Source organism: Aotus nancymaae, unplaced genomic scaffold (genome assembly GCF_030222135.1).
Source record: "Aotus nancymaae isolate 86718 unplaced genomic scaffold, 86718_ANA_hifiasm-v0.15.2.pri h1tg000064l_0, whole genome shotgun sequence".
NCBI classification, from domain to species: domain Eukaryota; kingdom Metazoa; phylum Chordata; class Mammalia; order Primates; family Aotidae; genus Aotus; species Aotus nancymaae.
In genome coordinates, this window is record NW_026988478.1 from 4,890,182 (window position 1) to 4,906,909 (window position 16,728).

The window sequence follows — 16,728 nt, forward strand, 5'->3', positions numbered from 1 at the left end:
AGCTGTTGGTCTTTCCCTGAGGTCTCCACCCCAATCTATCCAGCTTCCCAACTCCCCAGCCTGTGTTTTTTTTTTTTTGCCAAATTCCACTTGAAAAGAGCACTTGGCTTATGGGGGCTGGGATCCCTGATGGCCACGCCTCCTTGAGGGGAGGGGCAAGGGAGAAGCCCGGGGTCTCCTGGCCTGGAGGAGGGAGCAGTGTGTTAGGACAGCCCCGATGGGAGACCGGACACATGACAGAGATGGCACCTGCCAGCCTGGTGTTGCTGGACTCCCTGCCAGGCACTTCCCAAGCAGGAGCGCATCGACTCCTCATAGGTTCCATTACCCACCCCCAGAGGAGGCAGCAGGTCAACTTTGACAGTCAGGAATGGAGACCTCTGGGCTCCAAGCTCAAGGTCCATCCCAAGACGCAGAGCGCATTAAATCCTTGTTGCAGAGAGTGGAGCCCACAGCCACGTGAAGGCTCGAAGCTGCAATGTCGGGAATGTTTCGAAGCAAGCATGGCTGCTGCCGGACGTGCTGAGCTCCTGGCGTCCCTCTGGGCGCCGACAGAACCAGGGGTGAGAGGAAAGGACGGCGGGAGAGGAGGGAGGCGGGCCTGGAGACACGAGGGAGGGGAAGGGGGCAGCGCAGGGCAGAGAGGAGAAGCAGGCAGCGTCCATTTTCCCTTCACTGGGGCTTGGTGAGGACCCTTCGAGGACAGCTCCGTGCCCATCCCCGTGGTGGCTGCCCGTGGAGACGGAGACGGGAACCTGCTGAGAGAAAACATTGAGTTTTCTTTCCTTTTCTTCTTCTTCCTTCTTCCCTCTCTCTCTCTCTTTCCTTCCTTCCTTCTTCCTCCCTCCCTTCCTTCCTTCCTCCCTCTCTCTCTTTTCTTCCTCCCTCCCTTCCTTCCTTCCTTCGTTCCTTCCTTCCTTCTTCTTTTCTTTCTTTTGAGGTAGAGTCTCACTGTGTCACCCAGGCTGGAGTGCAGTGGTGCAATCTCGGCTCACTGCAACCTCCGCCTCCTGAGTTCAAGTGATTCTCCTGCCTCAGCCTCCCGAGTAGCTGGGACTACAAGCGCCTGCCACCACACCCGGCGGATTTTTGTATTTTTTGTAGAGACAGGGTTTTGCCATGTTGGCCAGGCTGGTCTCAAACTCCTGGCCTCAAGTGATCCACCTGCCTTGGCCTCCCAAAGTGCTGGGATTACAGGCGTGAAGGATTGTGCTTGGCCCCCTATCTTTTTTTTTTTTTTTAAGGTAGAGTCTTGATCCATCACTAGTTTTCAATCGAGGTAACACAGGGGCTCTCAATAGGGTGTGGAACTCTGCTAGAGAAATCACATTATGAGAACAGTTGTGTGATCTCCTGTTGGAAAATGAATAACATAAAATAATATGCATTTAGGAAAGAGTGGAGAAAACTGTGACAAACTCGACCACGGTCATCCCTGGGGCTCAGAGCCTGGGATTTTAACTCCCCTCATCCTGTATTTTTCTCTGATGTTTAAATGTTTAACGATGTGCTTGTAATGCTTTGGTAATTCAAATGACAGATGAAGAAAAAATGTTTTCAAAGACAGTGGGTATCCATCCACCATCCTCTCCAAACTTCCCAAACAACCAGGATGAGCCACTACCGGGAAGGATTTAGGCGGCATCGAGGATTTTGTCCTGAGCGTGTACCATTAATTATTAAAGAGAGGTTGGCAGCCCCGTCAGATGAGTTTAATGTTTACTTGGAGGATTGAAGAGCTAAAGCGTTCAGTCCTTCACTTTGCTCACTGTTGGCTAAGGCATTCATTTAACAAAGATGAAGTGAAGGGGAAATGGTGGATTCGTATTGTTTTCTTGACGTACCTGAAACGCTTTTACTATTTCTGAAGCTCCACTGCGTTCCTCATTTTCCAGCTAGGAAAATCGATTGCTGTTATGATAAATTCCGATCCAGTGAGAAGGAGAGACAGAGCAAGATGCAAAATGAAAGATAAATGCAGGAAGCTAACAGCCTGGCTGGGGAGAGGAGGCCACGGGAGGGAAGGAATCACATAGGTGGCTTCCTGGAAGAGGTGCCCAAGCAGGCCGGTTTGGGAACTGGGGAGAGAGCAGAGGAGGGCATCTCTGATGGAGAAGCAGCAGCCAGCGGGCAGGAGCTGCAGGGAGCCAGGTTACAAGTGGGCCTGCCTCCTGTATCCCTGAGGCTGGGTTGGGGTCCCCACCCTGGCTGTGGCCCTGGCCTCTGGGGAGGTGCTGGCCAGAACTGGGTGGCAGGCCCAACCTACTCCGACCCTGGACTCTGCCCAGGGATTTCTGCGGAAGTGACAAGGCAGGTCAGAGCAAAAGCAGGTTGGACCCAGCTTGTCCCCACAGAGACGTGTGCTTCCCTCTGTCTCTGAGAGCGGCCTGTTAACCACGAATACGTGAGTAGAAATAGGGCTCTGCCTCTGCGTGCGCCGCTGTGCGTCTGTGGGTGAGCGGGGCATTTCCAGCCTCTGCCTGTGTGTGCGCGCGCACATGCACGGGCCTCTGAGTGTGTCAGCCTAACTGGGCCAGCATTTGAATAGAGTAGGGCACTTCCCAAGGGGAGAAAAAGGAGCGGGAACAAGAGTGGGGAGAGAAAAGGTGTCAGTTAGCACTCCTATTTACACATAAGCTTAAACCTATGAGCTGAGCTTCAGCAAAGAAGGAACTATATTGGTTCTTGCAATGGAAAAGTCCAGGGGTAGGCTGGTTTCAGGTACAGTTGGATCCAGGGACCGGAGTGATGTCTTTAAGGGTGTTAAATTTCCAACTTTCAGAGATGGAAAAGTGGAATACAATAAAGGTCTTGCTTAATGGTAATAGTTTGAAGCTGTTGTAGGGAGTGATGAAAGCTAGGGCCTCTCTTAAGAAAAGTGCCTGTATCAGGTGTATATGCCTGCTGTATACAATTCCTTACTTTCCTTCCCTGCAAAGTGAGCAGAATTTGCTGTTTTTGCCTGGAACTCCCAGAGTTCACAAGGACTTGCCTCTCACAGCTTCAGATGAGGGTGCAGGCTGGGGTGGTGGTTCACGTCTGTAAGCCCAACACTTTGGGAGGCTGAGGTGGGAGGATTCCTTGGGCCCAGGAGTTCGAGACCAGCCTGGGCAACTTAGGGAGACCCAGTCTCTACATAAAGGAAGGGGAACCTCCTCCATGTCCTGGGGAGCCAAAGCTGCAGTCCCAGGCACAAGGAGGAGTGAGCTCTGGGATGGCACAGGTGGCCCCAGGCAGGGCTCTGGCTGTGCCAAGCATCTGCTCCCCCACCCAGCCCTCTCCCCCTTCTCCAGGCCCCTAACCTGGGTCCTGCCTGGCCTTCCTTTCCGCATTGGGCCCTCCCTGATTTGTCTTTCAGTTGGAAGGTCTGGCCCATGGAGAACGACCCCTCAAGACGAAGAGAGTCCATCTCTCTCACACCTGTGGCCCAGGGGCTGGAGAACATGGGAGCTGAGTTCTTGGAAAGCCTGGTCTGTGCCCTCCCCCTCGCTCATCCCCACCCTGAGCCTCCTCGGCTTGAGCCCGGCTGCCGAGGTGGTGGGGCTTTCGCTCACCACCTTCCCTCACACCCCATCCTTCTGCCCCCGCCTACCTCTTTGCTGCACAGGTAGGAACCTCCCAATGCGCCCGCCTCCTCAGCCCCCTTTATTTCACTCATTAAACATTGACTGAGCAGTGCTGTGTGCACTATAGTCTGAAAGGGCAGGGCAGGCCCCAATGAGGAAGTGGCATTGGAGGTGTGACCTACAGAGTGAGGATCAAAACCAGATGACGGGGGAGGGGGTCTCTGAGGAAATTCAGCCTTCGAGGAACCTGTGGTCTCGTCCTTGCTTTCGGGTGGCCAGGTCAGGTGGAGGCCACCGCCCAGGACCTGAGCCTCATAGGACACCCTCCCAGCCTCCTCTGACAAAGCCCCCTCCCCTTCACTGCCCTCGTCCCTTGGGCCGCTCCTTTCATGCTATCATCTGCAAGAATACCCCCCCACCCAAAACAGCTCCACAGACTGGGGGGTGCGTCGCCCCGGGGCTGTGCGATGAGGTGCCCTGCCTGGGACCTCCCTTACAGGCCTCCTCTCAGGCCCCACCAGCCACAGCAGGGTCACAGGTGTCCGTCCCTCTGCAGACCGTGAGCTCGCTGAGGGCAGGATGTGTCCGGCACAGCCCTGCACGCAGTAGCTGCTCAGGGCCTGCCTCGCAGAATCCAGTTAAGTAGCCTTCTCACTCCTCCCTGTGCTCCAGCCCAGGCCCCTCCTCAGCCAGGGTCTCACCAAGGGCCCCCAGCTGTAAGTTCCTGCGGGTGGGTAAGGGACAGGCTGACCTGACAGCTCCCTGCTGGCTGTAGGAGGAAGGCCAGCTCCCTAGAAGCAACTCGGAGATGAGAGGTAGCCGGAGCGAGGCGGGGCAGAAGACCTTCTTCAGATGGTAGGTGATCTCTGCAGGGACAAGGGCGGGCCTGGGGTGGAGGCTGCTTGGGAACAGGATGGGGAGCTGGGCCTACTGGAGGATGGGGGTGGGGGCACGGGAACCTTTGCTGAGGGAAGGAATAAAGGAGCTTTAGCCAACACGCACGCCAAGTCACAGGCTCCCACCTGCCTTTGAGTAGCTGGAATGAAATCCCGTCAGGAACCCCAGTATATATCGTGGGCCTGCCCTGAACCAGCCAGGCCTCCCTCTCAACCTCCGGCTTCTGCCTTCTACCCCCATTCAGTCTCTGGGGTACCTCTGGGAGTCCCAAGACTCCAGTTAAAAATTCTGATTTTAGCCAGGTGCGGTGGCTCATGGCTGTAATCCCAGCACTTTGGGAGGCTGAGGTGGGCAGATCACCTGAGGTCAGGAGTTCAAGATTAGCCTGACCAATGTGGTGAAACCCTGTCTTTAAAAAAAAAAAAATCTGATTTTCCATGGGGAGGTAGAAGCCCAGAGAGGGGAAGGGACCAGCTGGGTGGCATGGGCAATGAGTGGCCAAGGTGAGCCTAGAACTCTGCCTCCTGTTGCCTGGGCCGCCTGGGTCCTCGCTGGCCAGATCTGGAGCTGAGGACAGCACGAAGGGCAGAGGGGTGGAGGGGGAGAGATTCCATCTCTGCCTGGGCATGGGGCAGGGGAAGAATCCCTCCCCCAGCCTCTCAGGAGATGGGAGGTGAGGACTGAGAGGGGGTGAGAGGCTCCTTAAAATGGCACCTGGTGGGTTCCGATGAGCATTGAGTGGGCATCTACTAGGTGCTCACCTGTGAGACCCCAGAGGCTACTGAGCTACCAGCCTTTCCTCCAGAGACAGACCGTGACCAAATGACCCGGCAAGAATTGGCTGGGCCCCAAAGGCAGTGGGGGTGTGTGACCACCGGGCAGGGGCAGGCTGTTCCAAGCATCTTCTCTCTGGAAAGGGAGCCACCGACTCATTTGCTAAGTGTCCTGGGTCCTGAGGGGATGAACCTAGAGCTGGGAGCCTTTCCACCTTGTTCCATGGGCAGATGGGTGAACAACAGAGGAGGGAGGCAGCCAGCCGTGTCTGTCTGTCTCGATCCCTCCCTCCTTCCCTTCCCTTCCCTCTTTCCTTCCCTCTTCCCTTCCCTCCCCTCCCCTCTCTTTCTCTTTCTTTTTTTTTTTGAGGTAGGCTGTCACTCTGTTGCCTGGGCTGGAGTGCTGTGGCCGATCAACCACTTGGCTCACTGCAACCTCCACCTCCCGGGCTCAAGCGATTCTCCAGCCTCAGCTTCTTGAGTAGCTGGGACTATAGGTGCACACCACCGCGCCCGGCTAATTTTTGTATTTTTGGTAGAGATGGGGTTTGTCATGTTTCCCAGGCTGGTCTTGAACTCCTGGGCTCAAGTGATCCACCTGCCTGGGCCTCCCAAAGTGCTGGGATTACAGGTGTGAGCCCCCTGGCTCGCCGCCACATTTTCGTACGGTGATGAGGTTCTGCTTTTCAGTAGACTTCCTCCCGAGCCCTGGGGCGGGGATCATCACTGGGCTAGTGGGGCCTGTGGGTGCTGCTCCAGTCTGTGCAGCCACAGAGGCAGGAAGGGCCGAACCATTTCTACGTTTGCCCTGGGCTGGGGTTGCCCTGCAGCCCTGTGGGGATGTCAAGGCAAGCCCTGGCTTGTCCCTGTTGCCACTTTACCGGGGACACCCCTGAGTGAGTGGAGGTGCTGAGGATCTCCCCCAGGTGGGGTCCGCTCATGCACTCACAGACCCTGCTGGTCCTGTTCCCAGGAGGAAGCTGCAGCCAGCCCTGAGAGCCCGAAGCTTCTGCAGGGAGCACATGCAGCTGTTTCGATGGATCGGCACAGGCCTGCTCTGCACTGGTGAGCCCGGGGCCGGCACTACCCAGGACACAGTGATTCCTGCCTCAGCTACCCAGGTCTCAGGGCGGGGCCATTCATATACCCAATCACCCAACAAATCGTTGTTGAGCACCAGCTCAGGGCCAGCTCCCTTGCTGGGTGCTGAGACATCAGTTAAGCCAGGCCAGATCTTGTTCCCAAGGCACTCCCTCCTCAGTAAGGGAAGGGGAAGAAATAGTCCCACATAATGCAGCGAGTCATCTGGGAGCACCAAGGCGGGACGGGAGATGGTCAGGGAGGACTTCCAGGAGGAGGTGACATTGGAGCCTCACGGGCTGATTAGGAGTTAGCCAGGTGGAGGGGAAGGACACTAAGGAGGGCAAAGGCACTCCATACGGAGGAGTCACAGGAGCAAAGGTGAAACTGGCAGGGTGTGGGTTTCGATAAAGTCCCATGTCTGCCCTGTAAGGTCTGCGGGGTAAAGTTCTAGACAAGGAGTGCCAGGGGATGGGGCTGGAGGGATGGGAAAGGGCCCAGGATGGGGAGTGGGCAGGGAGATGGGAGGATGCTCTCAGACTTGGATTTTACCCACAAGGCCAGGGAGAGCCACTGAAGGGTTTGAACAGGGAAGCGTCAAGGTGGAATTCACACTGTGGGACCTGGACAGAGGGCAGGAAAGATGGGGAGAAGCAGACAGTGGGGGCTGCGGCGCGTGTGTGAGAACGAGGTGGTGGAAGGCCGGCGGGTGATGGGAGAGGTCCTAGAAAGCAGTGCCCGCGGCACTTGGGAACCACTGGGTGTGCAGCGCGAAGGAGACCCTGAATCAGGACTGCCCCAGGGGCCTGCCAGGGTCGGGGGAGGGTGATGGTGCCTTCCACAGAGCTAGAGAACACGCATGCAGGAGGGAGTCTTGGCAGGAAGGGGAATAATTCGGACAGTTTGTTGGAGGTACCACTGCTGGGCCATCTGAGGGGGAGGGGAGGCTCCCCAGGCACACTTGGAGAATGAATTGAGAAGTGGGTCAAGGACAGAAGCCTGGAGACCAGCCACACGGAAGGGGCTGGCGGCAGCCGAAGGCGCAAGGGTTTCAAGGAGGGAAAGATCGACAGCATCTCTGCAAGACCTGCAGGACCAAAACCGAGCCACGTCCCCCGGTTTAGGGACAAGGAGGCCACTGGTGACTTAGGGTGTAGGTGCAAAAACTGAATTGGAGCGAATGGGAGATGAGGCTGTGCAGACAGCAAGGGTAAAAGGCTTTTGGGATCCATTTTTATGAGATGAGGCAGGGAGGATGAATGGGCAGGGTGTGGCCCAGGCTCAAGGATGCGTGTGATGAGTTTGGGATGGGAGACTGTGTGTGTACGAGCCGAGGTGCGGAGGTCGCAGAAGGAACGGGAGATGAAGAGATGCCAGTGCAGCGAGGTCCCCTGGCACAGACTGGAAGAGCTCCCATCCCATGGGGAGGGGTGGGTCTTCGCGGGGTAAGCTCACCTCATCCTGACAGGTTGGAATTGAAGAGGGCCAGGCATGGTGGGTGGTTCACGCCTGCAATCCCAGCACTTTGGGAGGCTGTAGTGGGAGGATTGCTGGAGCCCGGGAGTTTGAGACCAGCCCGGGCAACACAGCAAGACCCCCATCTCTACAAAAAAATTAAATAAAAATAAATGAAAAAAAGAAAAAGGAGGATGGGTACAGATGGAGAGCTCATGATAGGTGCTCTGGAGAGGAAGGGCAGTGAGAGAGGCGGCAGTGACCCCGGCCTGCTTGGTGAACTCGGAAGTAGGGTGATCTGCTGAGATGGTGGGGTCCATGTCCCTCACAGCTTCCTCCTAGGCAGTGTGTCTGAGATGGTGACGTCCACCTTTGGCAGAGTCTGAAGCCAGGCTGTCTGTTTCCGTGGCTGCCTCCTTCACTCAGATCCGATTTGTTTCTCTTGAAGAACAATTGAATTCTCTCCGGTAGAGAATGAAAATTACCCCTCATCCGTTTCTGCATTTGCCATGGCTGTGGGGAATGCAGTCTGAACCATTAAATGATCCCTTGCAGTGGTCAGCAGTGACTGTTTCTGGGTGACTTTTGATTTCTCTGGCTTTTCAATATCTTTAGGACATCACCTCTTTCCTGGGGAGGCTGCTCAGAGGCGTTGTGGGAGTAGCTGTGATAGAGAAATGAAGCTCATGTTCTCAGGACTTGGCTCCTGAGCTGTGACAGTGGCTTCCAAACCTTAGGCCTTCTCCAGGGGTGCAGCGACAGCCCGGGCTCCATCGGACTAACAAGGATGGCCTTGGCGTCCCCAGTCTTAGAAGAGGAGGGTGCCTCTTGCCGGCTGTTCCAGCCGAAGTCCCAGTGAGGTCTTCAGGGACCTTAGCTCAGGTCCTGCCTGTCCCTGAACCAATCCCTGTGCCCAGGGGGACATGGTGGTCTCCCCACCCCTGATGTAGGTCAGGCACCCCTGAACTGCATGGGCTCAGAGGGGGAAAGTTGTGTCCAAATGGAACAGAAAAGTCCTCGCACCAGAGGGTGAGTGGACCCCAGATGATGAAAATGCTTCCGAAAGCACATCTGTCCCTTTGCCCTGCCTGGAGGACTCCTCCATATGGCCCCCTCTCCACGAGTCCCCGTCCTGGCCCGCCCCGACCAGGATGCACAGGCCCTGAGGCACGCAGAGATTATTGGACTCCTAGCCCCAGGCCCTCCCTGTGGGAGTCACCCAGCTCGGCTGGCCTCAGAGGCCTCGTTATCCACGTGGACATCACTGTAGAACGCCCCCTGGGGGTGTTGTGAGGATTAATTGTGAAAGTGCTGAGCTCAGCTCCTGGCGACCACGGGGTCTCTCCCCGGCCAGGCCAGGTCCCCCTCCCCTGAACCTCCCCTGCCCTGCCGCTGGCACCAGCAGCCCCAGCTCCACTCTGCGGGGCTCCACCCGTGTGTTTCAATGACACCCGCTCAGGTAGGAACTGCAGCCCACAAGCTTCCATGGGAGAGAATGGTCATTTTATTTTCTGCAACTCAGCTTACCGTCTCCTTCAATTTTATCATTCCAGCAAGTGACCGGAACTCAGTTTCCGTCCAGTCGGAATCTCCCTTCTCCCCTTCCTCTGGGGGTCACCAGGGGGGCTTATCTGTGGTCACTCCTCCAGTGCCTCCTGACCTGTCCTCTTCCCTAGCTGGTCCTGGGTCCTCTATCCTTGCAGGTGGCCTTGGCGACGCCCTCTTCTCCATGGTGGGCTCATTCTGGCCTCCTGCCTCTCTCCTCCTCAGGCCTCTTGTGGGGACTGCTTCTGCTGTTTAGGTGCCTGCAGAGCCTCACTGGCTTTCTAGGACCCTGCCTGCCACGCACCACATGGGCATTTCGCCCTCTGCAGTCCCGGGACCTCCCTGGGGCTCCACCGGGAAGCCAGGCACAGGCCATCACTGCTTGCAGCACCACAAACACACCCAGCTTTGGCGGCCTTGCCAGGCTCAGGCGCGTTCTCTGTGACGGCAGCGTCCCTGTTACCGTCTGGCAGCAGACGGGGTGGGTAGAACTTACCTTTGCTTGTGATCTTTCAGATCACATTTTAAATCCATGGCTATGAGTCCTTTCCATTCTTCGAGGATGCTGGATTCTGAAATTCAAAAGCCAGGGAGAGGCCCGGCGTGGTGGCTCACGCCTGTAATCCCAGCACTTTGTGAGGCTGAGGTGGGTGGATCACTTGAGCCCAGGAGTTCCACACCCGCCTGAGCAACACGGCGAAACCCCAAAAATACAAAAATTAGCCGGGCATGGTAGTGGGCACCTGTAGTCCCAGCTACTCAGGAGGCTGCGGCAAGAGAATCCCTTGAACCCAGGAGGCGGAGGTTGCAGTGAGCTGAGATCGTGCCACTGCACTCCAGCCTGGGCGACAGAGTGAGACCCTGTCTCAAAAAAAAAAAAAAAAGAAAAAATCTATGTAGAGACATCCCTCCTCTGCTCTTCATTCTCACGTGTCTTTCCTGGGGCACAAGCGCAGACTGTCTGAGTGGCTCAAAGGAGAGAAGGGCAAAAGGGGAAGGGAATTCCGGGAAGCATGGTCACGGATGAACATTTCAGATCCAGGTCCCGGCACACGTGTGAACTCCTTCGTGGAGTAGCTGATGTGCTCATGTCCTTCCTCCGTGGGACCTGGCGTGGCACTGGCCCACAGCAGGTGCTCCGCGGATGCCCAGCGACTCTGGCTGTTTGGCTTCACGGCGTCCTTACACATTTCCCTCCCATTTGGTCAGCACTTTACAGTTTGCAAACCCCTTTCACATGCCTTCTGCCTGGCAACTCCTAACTAGTTTTTGGCACAGTAGGGATCGTTGTTCTCATTTCCAGATGAGGAAACTGAGGCTCAGTGAGGTTGGGTGACTTTCCTGCCCTCCATGCTCTGGGTGGAGTAAGGTGGAGTCGGTGGGCGGGGCTTCAGGGCCCTGGAGAGGCGGTGCCCTCGCCGTTGACCCCTCCTCTGTCTCATCCCCCAGCGTTCGCCGCCTTCCTGCTGGTGGCCTGCCTCCTGGATTTCCAGCGGGCCCTGGCTCTGTTTGTCCTCACCTGTGTGGTCCTCGTCTTCCTGGGCCACCACCTGCTGAAACGGCTTCTGGGGCCAAAGCTGAGGAGGTTTCTCAAGCCTCAGGGCCATCCCCGCCTGCGGCTCTGGTTTAAGAGGTGAGTGAGCCCACAGCCCCGAGGCAGGGCAGGGGAGGGCCTGTGAGCTGAGGGGTCTGAGGGGTTGGCCCCAGGGTTACGACCAGGGCTGGAGGAGGACGAAGGCTCCTGTGTCGTGGAGAACTCTCTGGGGCCCCAGGGCAGGAGTTGCTGGGTGGCTTCAAACGGAGCAGCATCTTTGGGGTAGTTAACCAGTTCTTAGTCCCAGCGACAGCAGGTGACTGTGGTGGATGAGAAGGGGCCTCAGCAGTTTCTTCCATTCAGGGATCCCAGCCCATCGAGCAGGGAGGGCCCGTATCAGTGCCTCACTCAGATCACCTGGCGGGGGTGAAACAGCCTCAGGAACCACCCCTGGAGCAGGATTCAGCAGGCGCCATCGGGGTCCAGGTGCTAGGAGTTTTCATCAGCCTCCAGCTGATTCTGATGTAGCCAGCGGTGTCTCTGGACAACATTTGAGATCCCCAGGTTTTCAAAGTGGATTCCGTGGAGCTCTGGAAATCTCAGAGACGCCATACGGCAGGAGAGGGAGGTTGGGGAGGGAAACATCAGGCTTTCCGCCCAACACACCATTTCACCAGGCAGCTCTCAATTTATGTGTTTTATAAGCCAAGGTTCGCAGACAAGAAAATTGGCTAGGAAAAAAATGGTTTCTATGGCTTAAAAAAAAAGTCTGAAGCTCACCAGTCTATTTCAAAAACAGTCAGACAGAGCATCAATTAACCATGATACAACTTTAGCGGCTAAAGTAGTAGAGATGGGGTTTCACATATTGGCCAGGCTGTTCTCGAACTCCTGACCTCAGGTGATCCACCCACTTTGGCCTCCCAAAGTGCTGGGATTACATGCGTTAGCCACCGCCCCTGGCCACATTTAAGTTTTTATAAAGTCAGTTATAACCTCAAGAAAAATAGTAAGTGAAGAGAAGTACAGCAGGCAGGAAAGGCAAAAATTGTGCACGTTAAACTGGGATGAGAAGGGTTTGGAAACAAGAGCTGGAATAAAAGCCGTGGACTCTGGAGTTAGCCTGCGTGAGTGCGGCTCCCTCTTACCAGCTGGGACCGGCCTGGATAAAACCATAGTTAAGTGAATAGACCTTGCTTCCAGAGTGCCTGGGTTGAAATCGCAGCTCTGCCACCACTTTCTAGGGAGCGGGCTTGAGCCAGTTATTTAACCTCTCCGTGCCTCAGTTTCCTCATCTCTATGAAAATAGCAGGTCTGTCAGCATCGGTGTGGTACCTGGCCTGTAATAGGTGCTTGATGAACATTAACCATTATTAGTAGTTCCCAGTGAGTTGATGACCGGATTGGGGTGAGATCTTGAACACCTGATGCCAAAACCTGGGCTCTCCCACCCTGCAGGCTGCATCCTGGACAAACAAACCCCCGCCCCTGGGAGGAAAGTGTTGCCGTGCCGTGTTGAGTCCTGGGCGGCACAGGCCCCTCTTCTCCCAAGGTCAGAGGCTGAGCTGAGCATCACTGCAGTGGTGAGATTCCTGTAGCTGGAGGGAGCCAGGTGCTCGTCACTTGCTCAGCTTGGTACATACATCCTCTTATTTGATCCTCTCTACAACCTTGAGAAATGAGAGGTCTCTGGCTTCATTTGACCCATGAGGAAACTAGACTCAGAGAGGCTAGGTGATCTGCCTGAGGTCACACAGCAAGTTCAGCCCTTCCCAGCATGTGGATCCAGAGCTGGTGCCCTTTCCACTGTGCTGTGCTCTGTCTCTTCCTCCCAGCCCCGAGCACATTTTCTCTGGGGCCCTGGGTGCTGTAGTGTATGGTGAGGTGGGGTGCAGTGCTGAGGGTGATGACTTTCTGCCTCTCACCTGCAGGGCCCTAGCGCTTGCTGCTTTCCTGGGCCTGGTCCTGTGGCTGTCTCTGGACACCTCCCGGCGGCCGGAGCAACTGGTGTCCTTTGCAGGAATCTGCGTTTTCATCGTCCTCCTCTTTGCCTGCTCAAAGCATCATTGCGCGGTGAGTGCTAGTTGTGGGGCCCAGGACTGGAAGTGTCTGTCTCTCTCTTCCGCCCCGAGGCTGGAGCTGGGAGCTGGGGTACGGGCAGTTGCTCCTGTTGGCAGATTCCTGGAGTCTCAGAGCCTGGAGAAGACCTGTGTGCATCAGGACAGGCTTCCTGTGAAGCAGAAATCCTCACGCTCCCCGTCAGGGATGTGTCTCTTGACTCAGAGGCCGCGGGACATTTGTTTCCTTGGCGACATGTCCTCTGGTCAGTCTAATCCTGGTCTTCAGGTCTGTCGTCTCAGGAACCACCTCCACCCCCAACCACAGACGACACAGGCCAGAGCTCCAGCCCGTCTGCAGAGCCAAGGGTTTCCTGGAATCATTAGCTTAAAATAGCGCTTCTCAAAATCTGCGCACCAGACCAGCAGCAACAGCGCCTCCATGGAAGTTACTAGAAATGGAACTTCTTAAGCCCCACCTTAGGCCCACTGCATTAGAAAGTCAGGGGCAAGGGCGGCAGTCATCCTGTCAGCAAGCAGAATTCTGATGTGTACTCAATTCTGACGTGTACTCAAGTCTGACGTGTACTCAAGTCTGATGTATACTAAGGCAGCCATGCGGAAGGAACCTTCTCTCTCTCTCTGCCTCTGTGGCATCAGGATCCCTCCCTGTTTCATGGTGTGGCCACCCCCTTCCCCAGGCTACAGCCAAGCCTCCCAGGAGCGTCTGATGCACGCCTGAGCTTGGACTCACTGCTAAGGAATTATTAAACGCTGACCAGGGAAGAGCATCCCGAGGAGCCCAGCTCTCGTCTGCTGGGAGGAGCAAGGGGCAAGGGGTGTGGGCACAGGGCCCCGCTTATGGAGGAGAGAGTGGCGAGGGTCAGGCAGACCGGTTCATGCTAGCTGGAGGGGAGCTGGGCCCGGAGCAGTCTGGTGCCGATCCTGAGGCCAGAACCCCAGGCCACAGCTCTGGCAGTGAGGACCGGGAGACGAAGTGCCATGATGTGCCCAAGGCTGGTGAGGTTTCACCTAAGTTCTTGGTTAGAATCTTGGCCCACCCCTGCCCACTGCCCAGGCTCATTCCTGCCTAGCACGTGGCCTGTCCTGAATCCCAGCGAGGGTGTAACCACTGGCAACAGGCCCAGTGCTCTGTCTAGCTCCAGCCCCATCCTCTGAGCAGGCCAGTGCTCTTCCGCTCCCTTGGCAGCTGGTGCCCTCTGCCCTCACCCCTGCCCTGCTCCCTGCCCATCCGTCAAGGAGCTGAGCTCACCAGGACCTTTCTGTGGGGTGGGGTGACAGGTGTCCTGGCGGGCCGTGTCTTGGGGACTTGGACTGCAGTTTGTACTCGGACTCCTCGTCATCAGAACAGAACCAGGATTCACTGCATTCCAGTGGCTGGGCGAGCAGATCCGGGTAGGTATATGGGGCCTGGCTGCCCAGAGCATCTTAGGTTACTGGGAGCAGGGGAGAAGCCACTTGGCAGGGGAAAAGGTGGGTGGTGAGGCCATAGAGAAGGCTTGGGACCAGGAGGGTGGGGTGGACAGGGACCCCAGACCAGGTGGGCAGCGGGTGGCTGGGCAGCACAGCTGCCACCTCCCTCATGCCCGGCACCAAGGCCCCAGTGGAGTAGTCCTTTCAGAGGCTGAGTCTGTAGTCAGCAGTGACTTGGAAATTGTAATAATTAAAAGTACTAAAAAAAATCCCCCAAAATCTGCAAATGATTTACTTGTGTGTATGTATGTTTAAAAATAATGTTTATTGAAGTTATACATTTTTATTCTGTTTTTGTTTTGTTTTGTGACAGTGTCTCTCTGTTGCCCAAGCTGGAGTGCAATGGTGCAGTCTCGGCTCACTGCAACCTCCGCCTCCTGGGGTTAAGCAATTCTCTGCCTCAGCCTCCCCAGTAGCTGGGATTTCAGGCACCCACCACCATGCCTGGCTAATGTTTGTATTTTTAGTAGAGATGGGGTTTCACCATGTTGGCCTGGCTGGTCTCGAACTCCTGACCTCTATTGATTCACCTGCCTCAGCCTCCCAAAGTGCTGGGATTACAGGTGTGAGCCACTGCGCCCAGCCCCGTTTTGTTTTGATTTGTTTGAGACAGTCTTGCTCTGACATTCAGGCTGGAGTGCAGTGGTGTGAACTTCAGCCTTGACATCCTGGGCTCAAGTGATCCTCCCACCTCAGCCTCCCCAGTATTGAGTAGCTGGGACTACAGGTGTGAGAAACCATGCCAAACTAATTAAAACCATTTTTTGAGGGGATACAGAGTCTTCCTATGTTTCCCAGGCTGGTCTCGAGCTCCTGGGCTCAAGCGATCTTCTCACCTTGAGCCATGGGGTGCCTCGCCAATTCTGTTTTTTACTGTAGTAAAATCTATATAACATAAAATCGACCGTTTTAACCATTTTTAAGTGTCATCAAATTCATGCACTGTCATGATTTACTTTTGTCCAAAGAAAATTGCAACAAATTTGGTTTAAAGATCCTAATTGGCTTTTATTTGTGATTTTAGAACCAGGCAACACCGCGTTCTATAAAAATAGCGTGAGTGGGCCGGGCGCGGTGGCTCAAGCCTGTAATCCCAGCACTTTGGGAGGCCGAGGCGGGTGGATCATGAGGTCAAGAGATCGAGACCATCCTGGTCAACATGGTGAAACCCCATCTCTACTAAAAATACAAAAAATTAGCTGGGCATGGTGGCGCCTGCCTGTAATCCCAGCTACTCAGGAGGCTGAGGCAGGAGAATTGCCTGAACCCAGGAGGCGGAGGTTGCGGTGAGCCGAGATCGCGCCATTGCACTCCTGCCTGGGTAACAAGAGCGAAACTCCGTCTCAAAAAAAAAAAAAATATATATATATATATATATAGTGTGAGTGTTCCTTCCGATGAGCTGAGCAGACGCGGCTGGTTTATAGACAGAGAAGGGCTGAAGAAACCAGAAACAGAAAACAGAAAGCAACTCGGTCGTTTCAAGGTTACTTTCCCTGTAAAGGTCAAAGCTGAGGGACTGGCTGTCACGCCATGTTTGGGGATTCGGCTTTATCTCTCATCCTCCCGAATTTTGGGACGGTCAGAAGACAGCTGGTTTTGACTTGCGGTGTGGAACTTTGTAGCACGAGTGGTTCCGTTTTGGTTGGTCTGTTGGGCCAGTACAGGAGCTCAGTCCAAACCAATGGTCTCCTTTATTTAATGCTTAGAATTTTTTTTAGAAAATCTATTTATTTGTTGCTTTATTTTGAGACCAGGTTATGAGATGGACTAAGGTTTGTATTTTTGGTAGAGACAGGGTTTCACCATGTTGCCAAGCTGGTCTCGAAGTCCTGGTCTCAAGTGATCTGCCCGCCTTGGCTTCCCAAAGTGCGAGGATTACAGGCATAAGCCACCGTTCTGGCCTCTTTTTTTTTTTTGAGATGGGGTTTCACTTCCGTCACCCAGGCTGCAGTGCAGTGGGGTGATCTTGGCTCATTGCAGCCTCGACCTCCTGGACTCAAGGAATCCTCCACCTCAGCCTACCGAGTAGCTGGGACTACAGGAATGGGCTACTATACCCAGCTAATTTTTGTATTTTTAACACTTTAAAAAATATGAATTGTCAAGGACATAAGTTAAATAGGTTAATCTACTTACCTCCCTCTCACCAGCTTGCATTTCCCTATGCTCTGTGCAGAGTGGAGCATGAGAACCCTGCCGGTCCCGGGCTATGCACACCTGCTGGCCTCACTGACAGTACTCCATGGGGTGTGGAGGGAAAGACAGAGAGTTGCTTTTCTGATCATGTCCCCATTTTGTAGATGGGAACACTGAGGCTGAACAAG

At 55.2% G+C, this 16,728-nt stretch overlaps 1 protein-coding gene across 2 annotated transcripts in view; it reads left to right on the forward strand.

Moving 5' to 3' along the window:
* The first annotated feature begins 460 nt into the window (after positions 1-460).
* SLC28A1 (solute carrier family 28 member 1) overlaps positions 461-16,728 on the forward strand; it is a 51,055-nt gene continuing 34,787 nt past the window's right edge. The window contains exons 1-7 of one of the 2 annotated variants that reach the window (XM_012448957.2): positions 461-563; positions 2,289-2,404; positions 3,359-3,470; positions 4,342-4,421; positions 6,210-6,301; positions 10,766-10,949; positions 11,214-11,660. In XM_012448957.2, coding sequence (XP_012304380.2) covers positions 3,375-3,470; positions 4,342-4,421; positions 6,210-6,301; positions 10,766-10,949; positions 11,214-11,280 — 519 coding nt within the window. In that variant the 5' untranslated portion in view covers positions 461-563; positions 2,289-2,404; positions 3,359-3,374 and the 3' untranslated portion in view covers positions 11,281-11,660. Of the gene's footprint in view, positions 564-2,288; positions 2,405-3,358; positions 3,471-4,341; positions 4,422-6,209; positions 6,302-10,765; positions 10,950-11,213; positions 11,661-12,781; positions 12,924-14,209; positions 14,324-16,728 lie in introns of those variants that run through there. The other variant, XM_012448947.2, reaches the window with a different exon arrangement.